Source organism: Sus scrofa, chromosome 2 (assembly GCF_000003025.6).
Source record: "Sus scrofa isolate TJ Tabasco breed Duroc chromosome 2, Sscrofa11.1, whole genome shotgun sequence".
Lineage (NCBI taxonomy): Eukaryota > Metazoa > Chordata > Mammalia > Artiodactyla > Suidae > Sus > Sus scrofa.
The window spans coordinates 57,728,280-57,746,291 of record NC_010444.4 but is presented as its reverse complement, the minus strand read 5'-3'; the positions used below and the strand labels follow the sequence as shown (position 1 = coordinate 57,746,291).

The following is an 18,012-nucleotide window of genomic DNA, read 5'->3' as shown; positions in this document are numbered from 1 at the left end:
TGGCCATGCCTGGGACATTTGGAAGTTCCTGGGCCAGGGATTGAACCTGTGCCATAGCAGTGACCAGGGTCATAGCAGTGACAATGCTGGATCTTTAACCACTAGGATATTAGGGAACTATAGTCTCATCTATTTTTGTCCAGCCTCCCCTTCCACTGATAGGTTTCATAAACTCTCATGGCAAGTTCATAGCCTTTTTCTGCCCTAGGCATGTTAACCACATCCCTACACTCTTAGTATCTGTCCCCCTCCCCTTGCCCCCATAATTTCCCTGATCCTGTTCTTTATTCAGTGCCAACGTTATGTTTACTCTGTCCCTGAGCTCTTTTCTATCTCCCTAGCCCCATGGAACTGAACCCACAATGAGCTCACCCCCTTTGCTGTCCTGGGATGTTTTTATGCATTCATAAGCCTGGGATGCATCCATTAGCCTGCCTGAATATGGAGGGCCACTTTCAAGTTGGTGTCCCAAAACTGACTGTTTTCACCTCCATCCACTAACGCAGAGTCCTAACCTCTACTCAAATCCCTCCACAAACATAAGGCACTTCTGGGAGTCCTCCATGTGCTTGAGTTACCCCAAGCCACAGCTCTAGTTTGTTCCCTAGGAAGAATGTCAGTGTGGGGATACAGCCAAGTGGCTGGCACTTTGGTCCACTGTGCTTCTCTCCCATTAATATCAGCTGCACAGTGGCATGTGTCAAAATGGGGTACAGTGGGGGTAGTGGTTAGTTCTTCTTTTTTGAGCTCTACTCCATTAAAGAAATCCTGGTACACCACTACATTGTATTTCCAAATTGTATGTAAACAGCTCTTGCAGGTTTTACCTACAATGCTATTTCTCTTATTGTCTTTACCTTGCACAGGAATGTAAAGTTGGTTAAGAGTTAAGCAGCAGACATTTCCTAACTCTTAATTAGTGGTTATGCTTGTCCAGTCTTTGTATCTTTTGCTGTGATGGTAAAGAGAGAGGCGCTAGCCAGGCGTGGCCATCCTGACTCCCTGGAGCCTCAGAGATCCTGGGCCGCCCCTGGAGTACTTCCTCCCTGCTCTGAGCCTCTCCAGTTTCCAGTCTCTACAAAACTCACAGATACCTTTCCCCTCCTATGACCTTGGAAGAACATTTTCCGTGGAAATTCAATTCATAATTTTCCTCACACTGACAGGATGTGACAGAGACTTCCTCGTTTTGTTCTATCTATCTTGGTGTTTTATAGCAAAGGGCAGAGCAAGCACTGCTTGTCTTAAGGTGGAAGGTGAGTGGGTAATTCTGTTACAGATGAGCTGCCCCCCACCCCCCTCAACTGAGCTTCTAGTCCACGTCTGCAGACCTTAGCATCTGGAACTTCATAACAATTATCTCCTTTGCAGAAGAATTGAGATCACCAGGACTCATCTGCCATTTTGGACCCTTTGCTGCTGCCTTCCAGGTATGTGGCTCATTCTCAATGCCTGCCTAAACCTCCACCTTTCATAAATGGAATTCAGAAATTGAGGGCTTAGGAAAGAGCACAAGATAGTTTGGTACTGTCTAATAATATCTTGAGCCTGACTGCAGAATAGGGATGTCAGTGTGACCAAGGGGGGAATGCTCATTCAGGCAGCTCCACCTGAAGGGGAAGGATTCTGATGCATCCCATTTCGCCTCAAGCCATTTGAAGCCTCTCTCAGAGTCCCTCCTTGGGACAATTCATTTCACTTAGAGACTGGGGGTGGAAACTCTCTTATGTGTCTGTTGAAATAACCAAAGCAAGCCAATGAGCATTAATTGACAGCTTGTGGAGGGCAAAGCATTGCAGTGGGTTTTGGAAGGGGAGGGGTGCAATACTGCAAAAGCTCTAACCCTGGGGGCTTATAGCTTAGGACATGGGGAATAGGAAAAGGGCAAAGCACACACAACCCAAGCTTAAAAAAGTAACAAAACAACAACAACAAAATAATCATTTTTAAAGAGAGACTTAAGAGCTGAAGGACTGGGAAGCAAGAGAACATGTGTTCTTCAGGAATTGTAAATGCTAGAATGGGGTTGGAATGGAGCCAGAGAGAAAATGAGAAGGAAAGAAGAAAGAAGGAAGGTAGGCTTGGGCTAAGGATAGCAGTATTTCAGCAGCATTTCTTTGGTGTCAGTTGTGTGACCCTTATTCCCCTTGTGTCTTCAGAGCCTCCCTGAGGAGTACCAAGCATGTACCCCACCAGCAAAGCTTCACTTTTGCCTGACACCCACTTCCTGGCCATCCTTCCCCTCACTGGTACCTCCATCTTCCTCAAATAGGCAATGTGTCCGGTCTCTCTCTGTTCCCCAGTAAACCCTTCTCATCAGAAAAAGAATCTGAAATCCATTTATACTGTGGTGTGAACAGCTGAAATCAGAAAATGTTTTGGGGGGATCAGAGTCTTTCGACTGCAGAGGGATGTTAGAGAAGATGAACTGCAGGAAGAAAGTGGGGAGAAGGATGCCCTTTAGAACAGAAGGGGCATTCGACCCCTCTGAAGTCACTTCAGGAAATTGCCAGACTGTTTCCCTCCAATTAAGGCTTTCAAGGCAGGTCCTTGAGTGCTGGAAGCAAAGAGACTCCAGGGCATTACCTCCTGCTGGAGAACATGCTGTTGACAAGGTCTGAGGGGACACTCTGGTTTTAAGCTCTTTTATCAGAAGTGGATTTTTTCTATTTTTATTCATTTGTTGCTTGGTTGGTCCTGTGGCTGACATCTGGTGACTCAAGCCACTTCTTCAGTGCATATGAGATGCTGTCAGGGCAAGCACTGCAGTCTTTGACCAGATGGTCCCTAACAGGGGTCAGTGTTTGGAGGACAGGAGAACTGAGTGTACATCCAGCCTTGGCATACAACATCACTGGTGAGGAATCTGTAGAGAAGTACAGAGCTTGAGAGGAACTCTCACTCCACCACCTTCTAGCTGTGTGTGCAGGTCAAGTCACTTGGCCTCCCTGTGCCTCAGTTTCCTTGTTTGCAATTTGGACTTATCATCATAGTAATAATCTTTCTGATATAGGTAAGTGCTTGGTAAATAGTAAGCACTCAATTCATATTAGTTTTTATTACTGTGGATACCCGTATGTGAGAGTGAACTTCCTCTGCAGACTCAGTGACTGAAATCACACGAATGTATCACAATAGAGAACTACCATCCTGAGAGTCATTCCAGCATCTGGAACATATTGACTTGCAGGTGGCCACCTCCCCCTGCCTGGGAATATTGGAGCACATTCTCCTGCTGTGAGGAGCCACTACCCCCAGCTGTGGGCCTGTATAATGCCCCACTGCTGCCTCAGGAACACTCAAGTTACCACTTAACGCATCTTGATTAATTTCTCAGAGTCCAGCTGATCCAAATGGATCCATAAACAGTATCTGAGCCCCTCTTATTTTGGAAGGTGTTAACTGGTGCTGATACCCTCCTGGCTTCACCCCCATGGGATTCTCTGTCAAGAGTCCAGAGGAAAAGAGGAAAGGGAGCAGAAGAATAGAGAGAAAACACAAAGCCAGTGAGGGGTTCCTGATCTAGGGTCCTTTGCTTCCATTTTCTGGGCCTGTCACAGACACTTTCCTGCCATTAGCCAAAAGGGCTAGAGACCAGACTGTCCAGCCAGAGCCTGGACACTGGTCAAAGAGGCCTCTGTTCTAATGGTTACTGTGTGAATAGTGATTCCAATAGCTGTTGGCTATTAAAACAGCCAGGTCCCCTGTGAAAGGGACTCTGATCTGAGCATGAATGGAGCCACCCCAACTCGCTCCTCTGTTGGCTTACCTGCATGTGAGCTCCAGGTGGGCAGGGTACGTAGTTTATGACAAACTTGACCCACAGGCCACCGCCCCTCCCTCCCACTGGTCCTGTCAGCCAAGGTCCTTCCAGTACAGGTCACTCAGGGAGCCTCTCCTCCATAAATTCATCCACATACCTCCTCAGACTGCTCTTCTGTGGACACCAGCAACTTTTAAGGTACTTCATCTACACCCCACTGGTGATATTGCTGATGGTGTGGTTGGCACTGGGCTGTAGCTACAGGGCCCCAGGGGCACATGCTGCCTTTCAGGTATGTGGGAAAAGGAAACCAAACAGTGGAGTAGGGTGGTAGATGGAGGGAGAAGGGAGACTGAGGGGTTGGAGAATAGAAACTGCCATGGGGGTGCAATAATGGAGTGAAAGGAGAGGGATGCAGTCCCTGGAAGACGATGGAGAGCAGAGAGCAGATGTTGGGAAGATGAAAGCAGAGGGAAGAGCTGACTTTTATTTAGAGAGCACCCAGTCCACCCATGGGAGGCTTAACAACCCTGAGTTGGATTGGTTTCTTCCATTGTTCAGGCAAAGAAATTAAGATTCAGCAAGTTACATAATCTCTCTAAAGTCCCACAACTAAATAGAGGAGAAAAGTGGAGAGGCTTGTATATATTCCAAGATATACCTGCTGCCCAGGCTAGGCTCACTGGCACTCAGAGTGTGAGGCATCATGGTAGATCCCAAAAGGGATCAGAAGTGAGATCAGCCATTGCTTGTGCTGGGGCTAAGTATCCTGGGCCACAGATGGGGTATGCAGAGGATTAGATGGGACAGCCTCTTCTCTGTGGCTTCAAAAATGCTATTGACTCAGGATCCGTCACCAGCTGACCTCCTGGGAGCTGTGTCTAAGGTCTCAGGGATAGAAGAAGGTGTCCTAAATGTGGCTGCAGTTAAAAGGCAGTCAGGCATGCATCCCACTTCAGAAAGATTGGAACTCTGTGTTTGTTCCTCTGTTTTGTGGACCTGATGTTCCAGAACAAAGGGAACTGGGAACAAGGTCGTGCAGAGAAGGAAAATGCACCTGGGAGTCCTTATAGGTTTCCCTTTGTTTGGGAAAAGTCACTAAATCCTAGCTGAGCCCTCACACAATGCATGGCTCTATTTCTGACTCTAAACAATGCAAAGCTCAAAGCTCCTTCCTCTGGGACACTTCAGCCTTGTTCTCTCGGCTCTGTGAACCCAAGTAAGGCCAACAACGTCATGAGCAGTTTTGCCTGTTAAAATTAGAAGCAAATCTCACATCTGGCTATGATTGAAAAGAAGCCAGGCACTGGAGCTGATAAGAACCAGACAAAAAAATAATTGAGACAATGGCAAAAGTCAGGCCTGGTGCATGAAGTTTCATCTCTCCTGGGTCACTCCAGTAACTCTTTGTGTCCCTCGCCAGGTGGCCCTTACTGCTGAGGAAAAATGGTGGATTTTCCAGTCTCCCAGGACTCTCTGCCCAGCAGTCTCTTCTTCCTCACTCACCTTCTCCTTCTCCTTCAGTCTGGGGAGCTGTACTCAGGTAACATGTATAATCTGCAGTCCAGACAGCCAGGATGTGAACACCTCAGCTTCCATCCACCCTTCCAGCAGGTGATCCCAGGGCTGAGATTTTTTAGCCTCATACCAAGCTGTGGGAGGGGCTAAAAAGCAAATTTTCCATTTCAGTTTTTAAAAAGCCACTGCCTCTGAGCACCTACCAGCCCCGCAGTACTCCAGCACCAACCAGCCAGCCATCCACAACCCTACAGCTCACAAGCATGGCAGACAGTAGAACAGAAGGGGGCCAGGAAATTCTCAGGCTGAACCAGCAGGAAAATATTTTTAACTGCACTCTTGCATACAAGCCTTAGCTTTTGAAGGGCAGGAAGGATCCTGGTCTTACCATTTCTCAAGAAAGAATCAACTAACAGAGAGTGTAAACTCAGGCAAATGTACTTCCCTGATTCCCTGAGCTGGAAACCAGGAATACCAAGGTGACTAGGCACATCCCAGATCCTCAAGCAGTTTAGGGGAGGGCGGTGGCCATGACATAAACAGCTGTCCAGTGGAACCAGAGCTGCAAGAGAAACAAGGAGCACAGCTCCTTATTTGGGAGCACAGCTAAGAGGCCCATTTTTTTCCCCCTGGAAATCCAAGGAGGGAAGTAGATAGGAGCATTATTTCAATAGAAATTTGCAGGAAGCACATTATCTAGGAAGATAACAGATGAAGAGTAAATTGAGGCAGGGTGTGCCTAGGAAGAGGGTCAGGCTTTAGGTGTGGGGGCAGTGACAGCTGGAGAGAACCTGGAGAGGGAAACTGGTAGGAAGGGATGGAAGGGATTTATAAAGGAAGAATTTGGGCTGAGCTTTGAAAGAAGAAAAAGAGGTGCATAGAAACCAGAGAGAAGAATGAATGCATGCCAGGTAGAAAGGCATTGCAGCAGGAATAGAAATTCTCATGGAAATGGTAGAAAACAGGGAGGAGAGTAATCATGTAGAGACACCCATGAAGAATATGATCAAATAAAAGATCCTGAGGAATAATAATCTTGAAGGCAGGATTTGGTCTTACTTAGGAAAACCCATGAAGCAAGGAGCCCCCATAGATTATTTTAATATCCTTTGTTATTACAAAAGTATTACATGTACATTATAAAATACTAGAAAATCAGACAAAGGAAAGTGACAAAACATCTATTCCCATCATGTACTAATTATCTCCATCAACAATTTGGTCTAGGAGTTCCCATTGCAGCACAGAGGAAACAAATCCGACTAGGAACCATGAGGTTGCAGGTTCAATCCCTGGCCTTGCTCAGGGGTAAGGGTCCAGTGTTGCCATGAACTGTGGTATAGGTCACAGATGCAGCTTGGACCTGGTGTTGCTGGTGGTGTAGGCTGGCAGTTGCAGCTCCGATTAGACCCCTAGCCTGGGAACCTCCATATGCTGTGGGTGTGGCCCTAAACACACACACACACACACACACACACACACACAAAACAAAACACCCCAAAGCCCCAATTTCATCTATTTCTTCTCATATCTTTTATTCTGTGCATTTGTGCAAATACACCATTTTTAATCAAATAAGAGCATAGTATATGTATGGTTTTAAAATGCTTTTTTTTTCTTTTTTTTGGCCAAAGATTCCATTTCATGTAATGCCCTGGCCATATCTACATAACTATCCCCAAAATAATATTGGCAACTGATTGGTTCAAACCAGTTACCAGTCCAGCACCACAATTTGTATCTGGTTATAATGTTCCCTGTGTGTTTTTTAATATAGCACAGTCAGCTTTTTCATGGCAATTACTTGTTCAAGAAACTGGACCAGTTCCTGTAGAGTGTCTCACCTTTGTCATTTGAATGGTTTACTATAGATTTTTGAGCTGCAACAAATGCATTTGAGGAGAGCTGATTTTGGCCATTGGGTTCTCTTTCTAGAGGTTAGTGTGGTAGGCCCTGGGGACTCCATCCTGGCTCACATTGGGGATGAGGTGGAATTTCTGTGCCACCTGTCATCCTACCGGGATGCTGAGGACATGGAGATCCGTTGGTTCCGGAGCCAAGCCTCGGATGTGGTGCACCTATACCAGGAGGGGCAGGAACTCTACGATCAGCAGATGAAACAGTTCCAGAACAGGACTGAACTGGTGAAGGATGATATCACTGATGGCAGCGTGACCCTGCATCTCTACAGCGTCATCCCTGCTGATGAGGGTCCTTATGGATGCCGCTTCCTCTCCAGTGACTTCTCTGGGGAAGCAACCTGGGAGCTGGAGGTAGTAGGTATGTGACCTAGTCAAGCCCAAGCAGAAAGGAGAAAAGGGTCCATTTGGACAGAGCTCAAGAGTAGATAGAGAAGCACAGAGAAAGAGAACATATATCTAATTAGAAAAAAGATTAAAAGGAAAGATTCGTTAGAAAATGAACTAAAGAAATGCTCACAAAAAAAGATACTCAAATGGCCCTTAACTATATGAGAAGATGATTACTTTTACTCATAGTGATAAAAAAGTAAATTAAAGCTACAGAAATACAATTTTTTAACCTATCAAGTTGGAAAAATTCAATGTTGGACCACACATTCTTAGTAGAGGTGTTGGAGAGCAAGACCCCTCCTAGCTTGTTGATGGAATTCAATGTTGTGAAGCTTCAGTGCAGGGGGTGCTGGCAATTGCTAATACAACTGTCTGATATTGAACCAAAATCCCACCTCTTGGAGCTAACCCTGAAGACACATCGTCCACAACTCTAAAATGAAACAGGCATATGTATAAATTAATTTTTATGGCATTTTTATTGTACAACTATGAAAACTACTTAAACGTCCAAGCATAGGTGTTAAGTATGGTCCATCACACTATGCACCTGAAAAAAATGAGGAACAGCTCTAAGCTAATGTGGAGTGATTTCTAGGATGTTTTTAAGAGAAAAAAGCAAGATGCAAAAGAAGCTCAATAGCATATCAACTTTTGTGTAAGAAAGGAGGGGAAAAAAAAGAAACACAGGTAGGATAAACCAGAAGCTAACAAAATTGGTACTTAGAAGAGAGGGTACAGTGGGATGGAAAGGATGGAGAAAATCTGGGGCTTTTTTATATACTTTTTTTTTTTTAACAATATTAACATTTAAACCATAATAATGTTTTGTACATTCAAAATATAAAGGTATCTCTACTTAGATAGAGAGATAAAGAAGTATATATTACAAAGGCACTTGAGCTCTGGTGGGACTCAAGAGAGAGAAAAGACGATCTATTGAAATTTGGAGTGGGATGATTATTAATTCTAAGGGGGCTGTATTATATGACTATCTACCAGTAGTCTTTCTTGGACAAATGGCCCTCTCCATATTTTCAAATGCCTGTCAGAGTTTGTATGGTCCCCAAATTCCACTAATGATTTAGACTATCATTTATAGTCTGTATGTGGAGGACTGCAAGTGTGTGTTAAGAGCAGTCACTGTCATGATGCCTTATGGTGACTGCAAATAATGAATGGTGCATTGGACTTTGCATACAACTTCTGGGAAGGTGCCTGATCTTTCTCACCTCTCCTGCCTCTCCCAGGGCTGGGCTCAGACCCTCACATCTCCCTTGAGGGCTTCAAAGAGGGAGGCATTCAGCTAAGGTGCAGCTCCAGTGGCTGGTACCCCATGCCGCTGGCTCAGTGGAGAGACCATCATGGACGATGCTTGCCTCCAGAGACTGAAGACATCATCCAGGATGCCCAAAGCCTATTCAGTTTGGAAACATCTGTGGTCATCCAAGGGGGCACCCAGAGCAATGTGACTTGCTCCATCCAGAACCCCCTTCTGGGCCAGAAGAAAGAGTTTGCGGTCCAGATAGCAGGTTGGTGGATGACAGCTCACCCTTATCTTCCTAGTCTTCAGGTCCTCCATGTCTATTATCCCAAAGATCATCTATTAGAACACAGTGGCACTGGGTCCTGGCTGTGTATGGGGTAGGCTGAACTTGATACCTAAAAAGTCAGCAATGATATCAGGAGCTTACTAAGAGTACAAGTGACAAATAGTAATTGGGAGAGGGCTCCAAAAGCCAACATAATGAACCAAAGCCCATGCACTGAAATCTAGAAACTCTACTTATTAGAGGTCATCATGAGAACCCATGTGTTCCTAATTTCAATCCCTTGAACAGTATTTATTGATCACCCACAATATTCCCCAACCTCAGGTTCATATTCCAGTGGGGTAAACAGACACACATAGGGTTAAATTAGAGCACACATTAGAAAGTGTTAGGTGAGCCAGAGAAACATGAGTCAGGGAAGAGAGCTAAGGCAGGTTGGGGGATGTATGGGTTTGAAAGTAGTGGATCTGGGAAAAAGACCACTAGGCAATGAGTTGAAAGTGAGGCCACTATCTAGGAGCAAGATTTTGTTATGAGGTACCCACTGAAGGATTTAATGTTCATGGTTCTAACTTTTTTAAGTCTTGAGGATTAACCTACCTATGGGCCATGTTTCACATTGGTCCAAATCAATCGTTATATTATCATAACGGAAAGAAATCTCACCCTGATAAGTGATAACTTGTCCTCAGGTAAGAGGACCTAACAATACCGTGTGTATGTTACACATAGTTCACCTAAAATTCACCTTGGTAATTAGGTAACTTGTAACAAAGTTTAGTTAATTGTCTTTATCCAAAGGAGAAATACACTATCTCTTATCTCTATGACCAACATGAAGTTACGACTTGGGGCCTGGTGCCTAAATAAAACTAACAGAGGGTGTGGAGATAAGGGCACTTTCTCTTTGATCTTTCAATTTCAAAAAGATGGCTATGAGCGCCTAAGAAAAACATCCCTGGGTTGTAAATATGGCAAGAAGGTTACTTAACTCTCAAAAAGATTCATATATATCTCAAAGGGATACAGAAAGAATTTACAAATTTTCTAAAGGAAGTACTCTAAAAGAAGGGAAAGGGGTATCTCTTTGTACCAGAGGAAATCCGATTTTTAAATTTGGGTTTATCCTTGACAAAAGGTATGAATCACGTGGATATCTGCAGGGAGTCCATTCAGGTAGAGGCCATTTAGGTAGAGGAAACAGCAAGTGCAAAGGTCCTGAGGTGGAAATGTGTGTAGCTATTGGAGGAGCTGAAAGGATGTGGGAGAGGCTAGAACAGAGAGACAAGGTGGAGACTACAGGTCAGGGAGGCATAGGACTCTGAGCTCTTTAACCTCTAGGTCAGTGCTTCAAAAACCATCTGTGGTGAAGGACCAATTCTTTGTGGCACAATACTTTTGACCAAGACAATAAGAATTCACTGCTAGAAAAGTAAAATTAAACACCAAAGGAATACCTTTTACTAAGTGAAATAAGCCAGACACAAAAGGACAAATATTGCATAATTTCTCTCTCTATAAGGTACCCAGAATAGTCAATTCATAGAGAGAGAAAATAGAATAGAAGTTACCAGGGGCTGGAGGTGAGGGGAATGGGAAGCTAGTATTTAGTGGGCACAGAGTCTCAGTTTAGGAAAATTTAAAAAGTTCTGGCGGTGATGGTTGCACAACAATGTTAATGTTCTTAATGTCACTGAACCTTAAGCTTAAAATTTTACATTAGGTATGTTTTACCATGATAAAAAAAAAGAAAAAAAATAAAGACCACTGGGATAAAAGCACCAATTCCTTATAATTATTCTATTAAATTGTTACAGTAGTTTCTAAAGGGCTACTCCATTTGTTCACATTTTCCTTTACTGTCTGACCACTGCCCTTGTGCCATATCCTACCTCAGAGCAGATCCTCCCTAGGGGGCCTGGAGAATGAAGAGGGGAACTGTCAGTCAGCCCCACAGGGCTTTGTAATGTTTCTTCCAAAGGTGTGATAAGAAGTAGAAGCCAAGTGTTTGCAAGAAGTGGGAGATGACACGTGGAATCGTCAGAGCAGTAGACAGCAATTATTCACTGGGTTTCACATATCAACACCTTGGATTCTCATATCCTTCAGACATAAAGCAAGAGTGGGAAGAAGTGGAGGGAGGTCAGAGCCATGGTCACAGAAGTTCTAAGCTGGAGGACTGGGCAGGGCGCATCAACCCCTTCCTTTCATAGTCTGTTTGCAGTATTTTCCTCTTTACCCTAGCCAAGTTCAAGTCCCCCACTGTTCCTCAGATGTTACCTTTCAAGGGTGTCTGACAGTGGCTCTCATTTTACAGATGGCTATGGTGGGGCCCAGGAAGGACCAACCAGTCACTTGGAAGTTTATCTGGGACACAGAGTCCAGACTAGTCTTGTCACTTAGTGCTTAGTGAAGATTAAATTGAGTCAACTCCATGTGGGATGTTTTCCAGATGTATTTTTACCCAGAACCTCTCCCTGGAAGAGAGCTTTCCTCGGGACTCTGGTGGGACTGCTGCTCCTCCTGGCTCTTCTCTTGAAACTGGTGCTGTACATATTTCAGAAGCAACGGAGATCCCAAGGTACCAAGCAGTCCTGGAGCTGCTCTCCTGGAGCTAGCTTTGCTCAAGAGGAAAGTGGTGCAGGCGGCTGTAGGAGGGCAGCGTGGAGTGGCCATCCTGCCCAGTGGCAGCGTGCACACTCATGTCCACTCCCCTTCTTTCTTCCTTTTCAGAAAAATTGAAGAAGCAGGCAGAGAAGGACAAAGGTAAGCAAGGTGAAAGACATGCTCTTCATTCACATCTATGACTAGCAGAAGTAGGGGTGCTGGGTCAAGAAGACAAGTATGTCACTTCCGGGAGGCTTGGAAGCAGGGCAGAGAGGGGATGTGGCGGAGATTTTCTGCCAATTCTCCTGCGTTGGTTCCCTCTGCGTTTAGCTCAGACTGGTTCTCCAGAGCAAACGGTGTTCCAGGTCTGCACTTTGGAGGAATGAGGCCTCATGATCAATTGAGATTTTCCTCTTTTCTTCTTTTTTTTTTCTCCAGGGAAACTCAGAGCAGAGCTGGGTAAGTTCTCGGTGCCATGCCCACAGTACTGGCCATGGGCTAGGGAGGAGTAATACAGTGCACAGTGGAAGCGGGGGTTCAGTGATACTAGGCCTCCTTTGGAGAGCGATGGATGACAGTGATCTAATTCTAAATCCATCCATCTGAGCTTTGCGCTTTTCCCCTCCCAAATGGACTTGTGCACCTGCTAAGGAAGTCTGACCTAAGACCCTCTGGTTAGACTCTGCCAGGCCCTCTCCTGCAAGTTATATGATTCAGTTACAATTCCACCATTAAAAGTCTACTCCTTTTGGTTCATCTTCCTAGGATATCCTTCTCTTTTTAATGCAAATGTCACTGAGAAGGAAGACATCCTTAATTTTCACCAAAGTGAAAGTAATTTATCAAATCTAATTTTCTCCCCAGAGGGACTTAGCACCTTGAAAGCATGGGGGGCGGAGGGAAGAGTGAATCCAAAGGAAGAGAAGAGAACTTACACATTACTTCCTCCCCTGGAAAAGCTTGTAATTTCAGGGCAATTGAGCAGTAGCCTCTTAAAATCAGACCTAAGTCCTTGAAAGAGGCTCCTCAGTATCAATACCTATTTTCTCTTCCCAGCCCTATGTAGATTTCTGCCTTAGAGCAAAGACTAGGATGTGGTGTAAGAATCCTGCAGATGGGTGATGATCCAGCTAGGATGGGGTTTGGGGGTGAGCAGTGGTTTAAGACTACGAAACCTCTTCTTAGTGGCCTAATTCCTTGGGAAAGTGGTTCTCCCATCCAAAGGCTGATGTTTTCTTCATATGTTCTGTTTCCAGGGAAGCTTCAAGTGGAGCTAGGTACGTGACCCCTCTTATAAATATTTCTTCTTGTCCACCTTTTAGCATCTGGTTATCCAGGTATGTTCTTCTCATCTCTCAACCAGGTATGATGGCCAGACTGGAACTCTGATGGCTATGTGGGTGGAAGAAGAAAGGGGAGAGAATCAGGGGTGGGTACAAAATTTGATATGTGAGCAGGGAATCTGCAGGAACCTGGTATTCTAATTCTGTTTTTCTTTGGTTGCTTTAGACTGGAGAAGAGCTGAAGGCCAGGCTGGTGAGTGAAGTCTATTTTCTTTCCACTGTTCACTTTACATCTCAGCATCCCAGTCACCTACTCTGACAAACCAGCTACACTTCATCCTGGTTAACTCCACAGCTACACAAATGTATTAATCTGTGTCACCTGGTGTACATTATATTTGAGTTTTACTATTATGTTCATTTTTTTTTATTTTCCCACTGCACAGCAGGGGGTCAGGTTATCCTTACATGTATACATTGCAATTACAGTTTTTCCCCCACTCTTTCTTCTGTTGCAACATGAGTATCTAGACATAGTTCTCAATGCTATTCAGCAGGATCTCCTTGTAAATCTATTCTAGGTTGTGTCTGATAAGCCCAAGCTCCCGATCCCTCCCACTCCCTCCCCCTCCCATCAGGCAACCACAAGTCTCTTCTCCAAGTCCATGTTTTTCTTTTCTGAGGAGGTGTTCATTTGTGCTGGATATTATGTTCATTTTTATATTGTCCTGAGGTATAAGCATACGGTAAATCATTGGTGCCAGTTGTAGTTGCACATTCTCAGAATCACCTGGATTCCTGGTGCCCACCCTCAAAAATTCTCATTCATGGTTCTAGAGTGGACATGTTACCTTGTATATAGCTATTTCTCTGTGTACCCTTCCTTCATTTTTCCCAGAAAGTGAACAGTCTGTGTATCTTTATTTGGTATGTGTTCTTGCAAAATGTGAATTTCTGTTTTGTGCACATGCACTTAATGATATTTACAGTCTCACGCTGCTCCTTGCTTTTCTCACTTATCATTGAGTTTTAATATCCATCCCTGCTGCCTCATTTAAATCTGGTCTGTATCCACTTGCTGCAGAGCACTCCATCTTAGCCAGCCACTTTGCTGGAGTAGACATCTAGCCTGTTTCTAACATCACATCACCACAAACAATGCTGAATGAATAGCCTCAAACATACTGCCCCTGGCCCTATGTGGAGAGCTCTCTGGAATGTTTACCTAAGAGGGGAATTGCTGGCCCATGGGGGATATGTCACTAAGTGGGATAAAAGGATCCTGTGAAGGTAGCACCATCATCCTGCACCAGCAGTGCATGAAGCCTCCATGAGCCAGCTTTCTGTTTGGCATTCAAATGAGGATGAGTAATTATTCTTTTGGTTTGTACTCTTCTGAACACTAAGAAGTTTAAGCATCTTCTTATATGCTAGCTAGATTTATGAGCTTTCTCTTCTGAAAATTGACAGTTGATGTCCTTTGCCAGTTTTTCATATGGCATCACTTTTTCTTATTGGTTCGTAGGAGGGAGCTGGTGTCAGTGCTGGGGAATGGAGTCTTTTGGTTTGTAGTCATCCCCTCATGTGATATTATTATTATTTTATGTAATATGATATATAGGATATTAACTCCTCACTCTTACTATATATTACGAATTCCTTCTCTTCTGTCACTTGCTATTTGCTTTATCCAATAGTGCCCCTTATTAAAAAGAAAATTTATTTTGATAAAATCTAATCATCACATTTTTACCTTATGGCTTGTGTTTTTGAATGTTTGACAAAGATGTTCCTTACATTTAGGTCACGAAGATATTCTCCTTATGTGTTCTTCTATTCACTTTATATGTATTATGCATAGGTTTTTAATCCACCTGAAATTCACCATTTTATGTGGTGTTAGGTGAAAATCCAGTAATTTTTCTCCATATAAAGAGTCAGTTTTCCCAATGCTATCTACTACATCATCTGTTATTTCCCCATTGATGTGGGTATCACCTTTAGTGCATATTCAGTCTCCATGTCTTAATGGGTTTGTCTTTTGGCCACCTTACTTCGTTGTTTTTACTGCTATGGTTTTTTAAAGTTCCTGAAAGTACAAGCTCACCTCCATTTCCTCTTCCATTTTAATGTACAAATTTTAGGATAAATTTGTGAAGTTCCTAAAAGATCCAAAAGTAGTTTTACATGGGGTTGCTTTTAATTTAAAGGCAAATTTAGGGAGAACTGACAGCTTTATAGAATTGAGTTACTCTATGTAAGAACTATATATATTTTTTATTAAAGTACGGTTGATTTACAATGCTGTGCCAATTTCTAAGAACTGCATATTTTTAAAGTTCTACTGGTTATTGGTGCAAAATATGTTTTGAAAGGCTTTGCTGTAAATTTATGGAGCTCTGAAAACATCTTCTGTTGCTTTTGCATTTTTTGACTTTGGTGATCTCTATTGTAAAATGCAAGATGAAACAAAACAGAAATCCACACAGAATGGCTCATGTTAAGAAAAAGGACAACACAGATTGTCTTGAGGACATCTTAGGACAGGAGCTGAGCTCTGCTGGGCCTCTTGGGATCTAAGCCAGTCAGAAAGTGAGGCCTTGTTTCCATCCTTCAAGGTATCCCAGTTTTATTTGTTCTCTTTGCTCGTGTGTCTGTCATCCCACCTTTCCCAGTACAAATTCAGCCTGCACACAGCTTTGGTATAACCCAGCACTGACACCAGCCCCCTAATCCGATCCCAAATTCCCAGGAAGATGCTATGGTGGAACCAGGCCAGTTTGGATCCAAACCAGCTACCATGGTGGGAATGAGATTATTTGGTTTGGAAGCCTATATCATGAATCTTGAACCTTCCTCAAGGTTCCAGAGTTATTGAATCAGATCTCTGATCCTCTTTTCCCTCTCTATTTGGTTTCAGAGTGGAGAGCAGCCCAACAATATGCAGGTAACTGAAGCTGAGGAACTGTGTTTTGTGAATTAGGTTGGCTGGATTTTAATCAAAAGGGAGGAATCCAGATCTGAGATTAGAGATAGGGCCTGCCCAGGAGCCAAGTATGAAGCCTTCACACAGACACACACACAACATATGACTGTACATGTACATGCTTGCATGCACTCAGACATGCACATGTTTGTGCACACACACGTGCTCCTCAACATACATAGCTTTCTGGGGTTTGCTAGGTTTATTTCCCAAGAAAAAGGCTGCTACTAGGGCTTGTCTACAGAAGAGTATAGAGAGTTTGTAAGTAACCTCCCAGATCATCTAACAGGGATCCTCAGGATTCTCATCCACCAAATGGGTGTGCTTTCTGCGGGGGTAGGGTGCCAGAGTACAGGGTCATGGACTAGATGATCTCAGAGGTCTCCTTCAGTCTTAAAATCCTAAAATTGCTGTAAAACTGAGGCTCAGAGCTCACTGGTGATGTTAAAGTCACACAGAGTGGAGAGACCAGCTGGGAACAGAACCAGCCCCGAGCTCCTCATTGACCAGATGTTGGGGAAAGTCAGCCTGCCTCCATCCCCCAAACCTATTGCATTTCCATCTCTGCTCTGTAAGGCATCATGGAATTCAGGAACCTTCTGGTTCAAGAATGAAATGGAACTCCTCTTATCACTTTCAAAAGCTAAGGAGTGACTTATATGCCCCTTCAGTATCATAGTGGGGAGAGGGGGTGTTCCAGGAGAGGGGGTGACTATTCTACAGATTGCTCCAAAGAGAGAACTATAGGTTTGCCTGTCAGGGGAGGGGACCGGGTGGGTACCTGGGGGCAGAACTGTGCTACACAGGCACTAACCCTGTGCCTCTGTGCAGTGGAGGTGACCCTGGATCCTGGGTCTGCCCACCCCAGCCTGGAGGTCTCAGAAGATGGCAAGCGCGTGTCCTCCCGCAGGATGGCACCAGGCTTGGCAGCTGGCCACCATCAGCAGTTCCTGGAGCAGACATGCGTTCTGAGCCAGCAGCGCTTCTCTGCTGGCCGCCACTACTGGGAGGTGCATGTGGGCCACCGCAGCCGTTGGTTCCTAGGTGTGTGCCTGGCCAAAGTGCAGTGCTCAGGTCCTGTGCTCTTGAGCCCTGCCAATGGCTACTGGGTGATGGGGCTGTGGAATGGTTGCGAGTACTTTGTTCTGGATCCACACCGCGTGGCACTCACCATGCACGTGCCACCCCGGTGCGTGGGCATCTTTCTGGACTGTGATGCAGGAAAGCTTTCCTTCTTCAACGTGACCGATGGCTCCCACATCTTCACCTTCACTGATACCTTCAGCGAGACACTCTGTGCATATTTTAGGCCTAGAGCCCATGATGGCAGCAAACACCCAGATCCACTCACCATCTGCCCATTGCCAGTTAGAGAGTCCAGTGACAACTGGTTACAATCCTAAGGGCCCGCACATTCTTCCCTGTGCCTATGGTGAGGCACTCTCATGGCTATAGGCCTGGGTCCTGAGAAGCTTCCTGCATAACAGCCAATGCTTTGCTCTTCCGCTTCCTCTAGAGCAGAAAAAAATACACCAACCCCAGTGTTCCCTGACAAAATGTCAGCAAAGGCTGTAAAAGGCTTGGTGAAGCAGAAAAGGGGCAAAGAGATATATTTCCCTATGTAGACATGTATGTGTACTTATATGGATATGATTTTCTTTTCTTTTTTTTTTAAGAAATTCTAAACCTCATTTGTGTGTGTTGTAGGATTGAGCAAATGAATAAAAATATATTCATGTTGTTACTGAAAGTGTACCTGGCTGCTCCTCACTCTAGAGCAATAAAGAGACAAGTTTGGTGGAAGGAAGGTTGGCAACTGGCCAGGGGGGAGGGGGAAGAGAGTGGGGCAGCTCAAGCCCAAAGGTCAACTCTTCCCACTGACAGTCAGTGGGCAAGAGGTTTAAAGGGGAGTTTCAGAGGTATAGAGATGGCGGGAGGGGCTACATGCAGAAGCACAGTCAGCTCTGAAAGTCATCTTGAAACTGGTCAT

General features: G+C 44.6%; 1 protein-coding gene across 4 annotated transcripts; it reads left to right on the top strand.

The window, feature by feature from the left end:
• BTNL9 (butyrophilin like 9) lies at window positions 1,043-17,772 on the top strand. Of its 4 annotated transcripts, XM_021083406.1 has the most exons (13): window positions 1,061-1,256; window positions 1,372-1,430; window positions 2,160-3,961; window positions 5,187-5,306; window positions 7,217-7,561; window positions 8,844-9,125; window positions 11,599-11,727; window positions 11,880-11,912; window positions 12,192-12,212; window positions 13,010-13,030; window positions 13,263-13,289; window positions 15,957-15,983; window positions 16,854-17,772. In XM_021083406.1, exons 4-13 carry the CDS (start codon window positions 5,210-5,212, stop codon window positions 17,423-17,425), a joined length of 1,554 nt encoding a protein of 517 aa, XP_020939065.1. In that variant the 5' UTR covers window positions 1,061-1,256; window positions 1,372-1,430; window positions 2,160-3,961; window positions 5,187-5,209; the 3' UTR covers window positions 17,426-17,772. The 4 variants fall into 4 exon arrangements, with proteins under 4 accessions (XP_003354442.1, XP_020939065.1, XP_020939064.1 ...); XM_003354394.4 differs by lacking the exon at window positions 2,160-3,961 and having other exon boundaries at window positions 1,043-1,256; XM_021083405.1 differs by lacking the exon at window positions 1,061-1,256 and having other exon boundaries at window positions 1,263-1,430.

Coding starts and splice junctions, on each gene's coding strand:
- BTNL9 (XM_003354394.4), top strand. CDS start 5,210: ATGGTGGATTTTCCAGTCTCCCAGGACTCTCTGCCCAGCAGTCTCTTC. Junction 7,562..8,843: donor CTGGGAGCTGGAGGTAGTAG/GTATGTGACCTA, acceptor TGCCTCTCCCAG/GGCTGGGCTCAGACCCTCAC. Junction 13,031..13,262: donor GAAGCTTCAAGTGGAGCTAG/GTACGTGACCCC, acceptor TGGTTGCTTTAG/ACTGGAGAAGAGCTGAAGGC.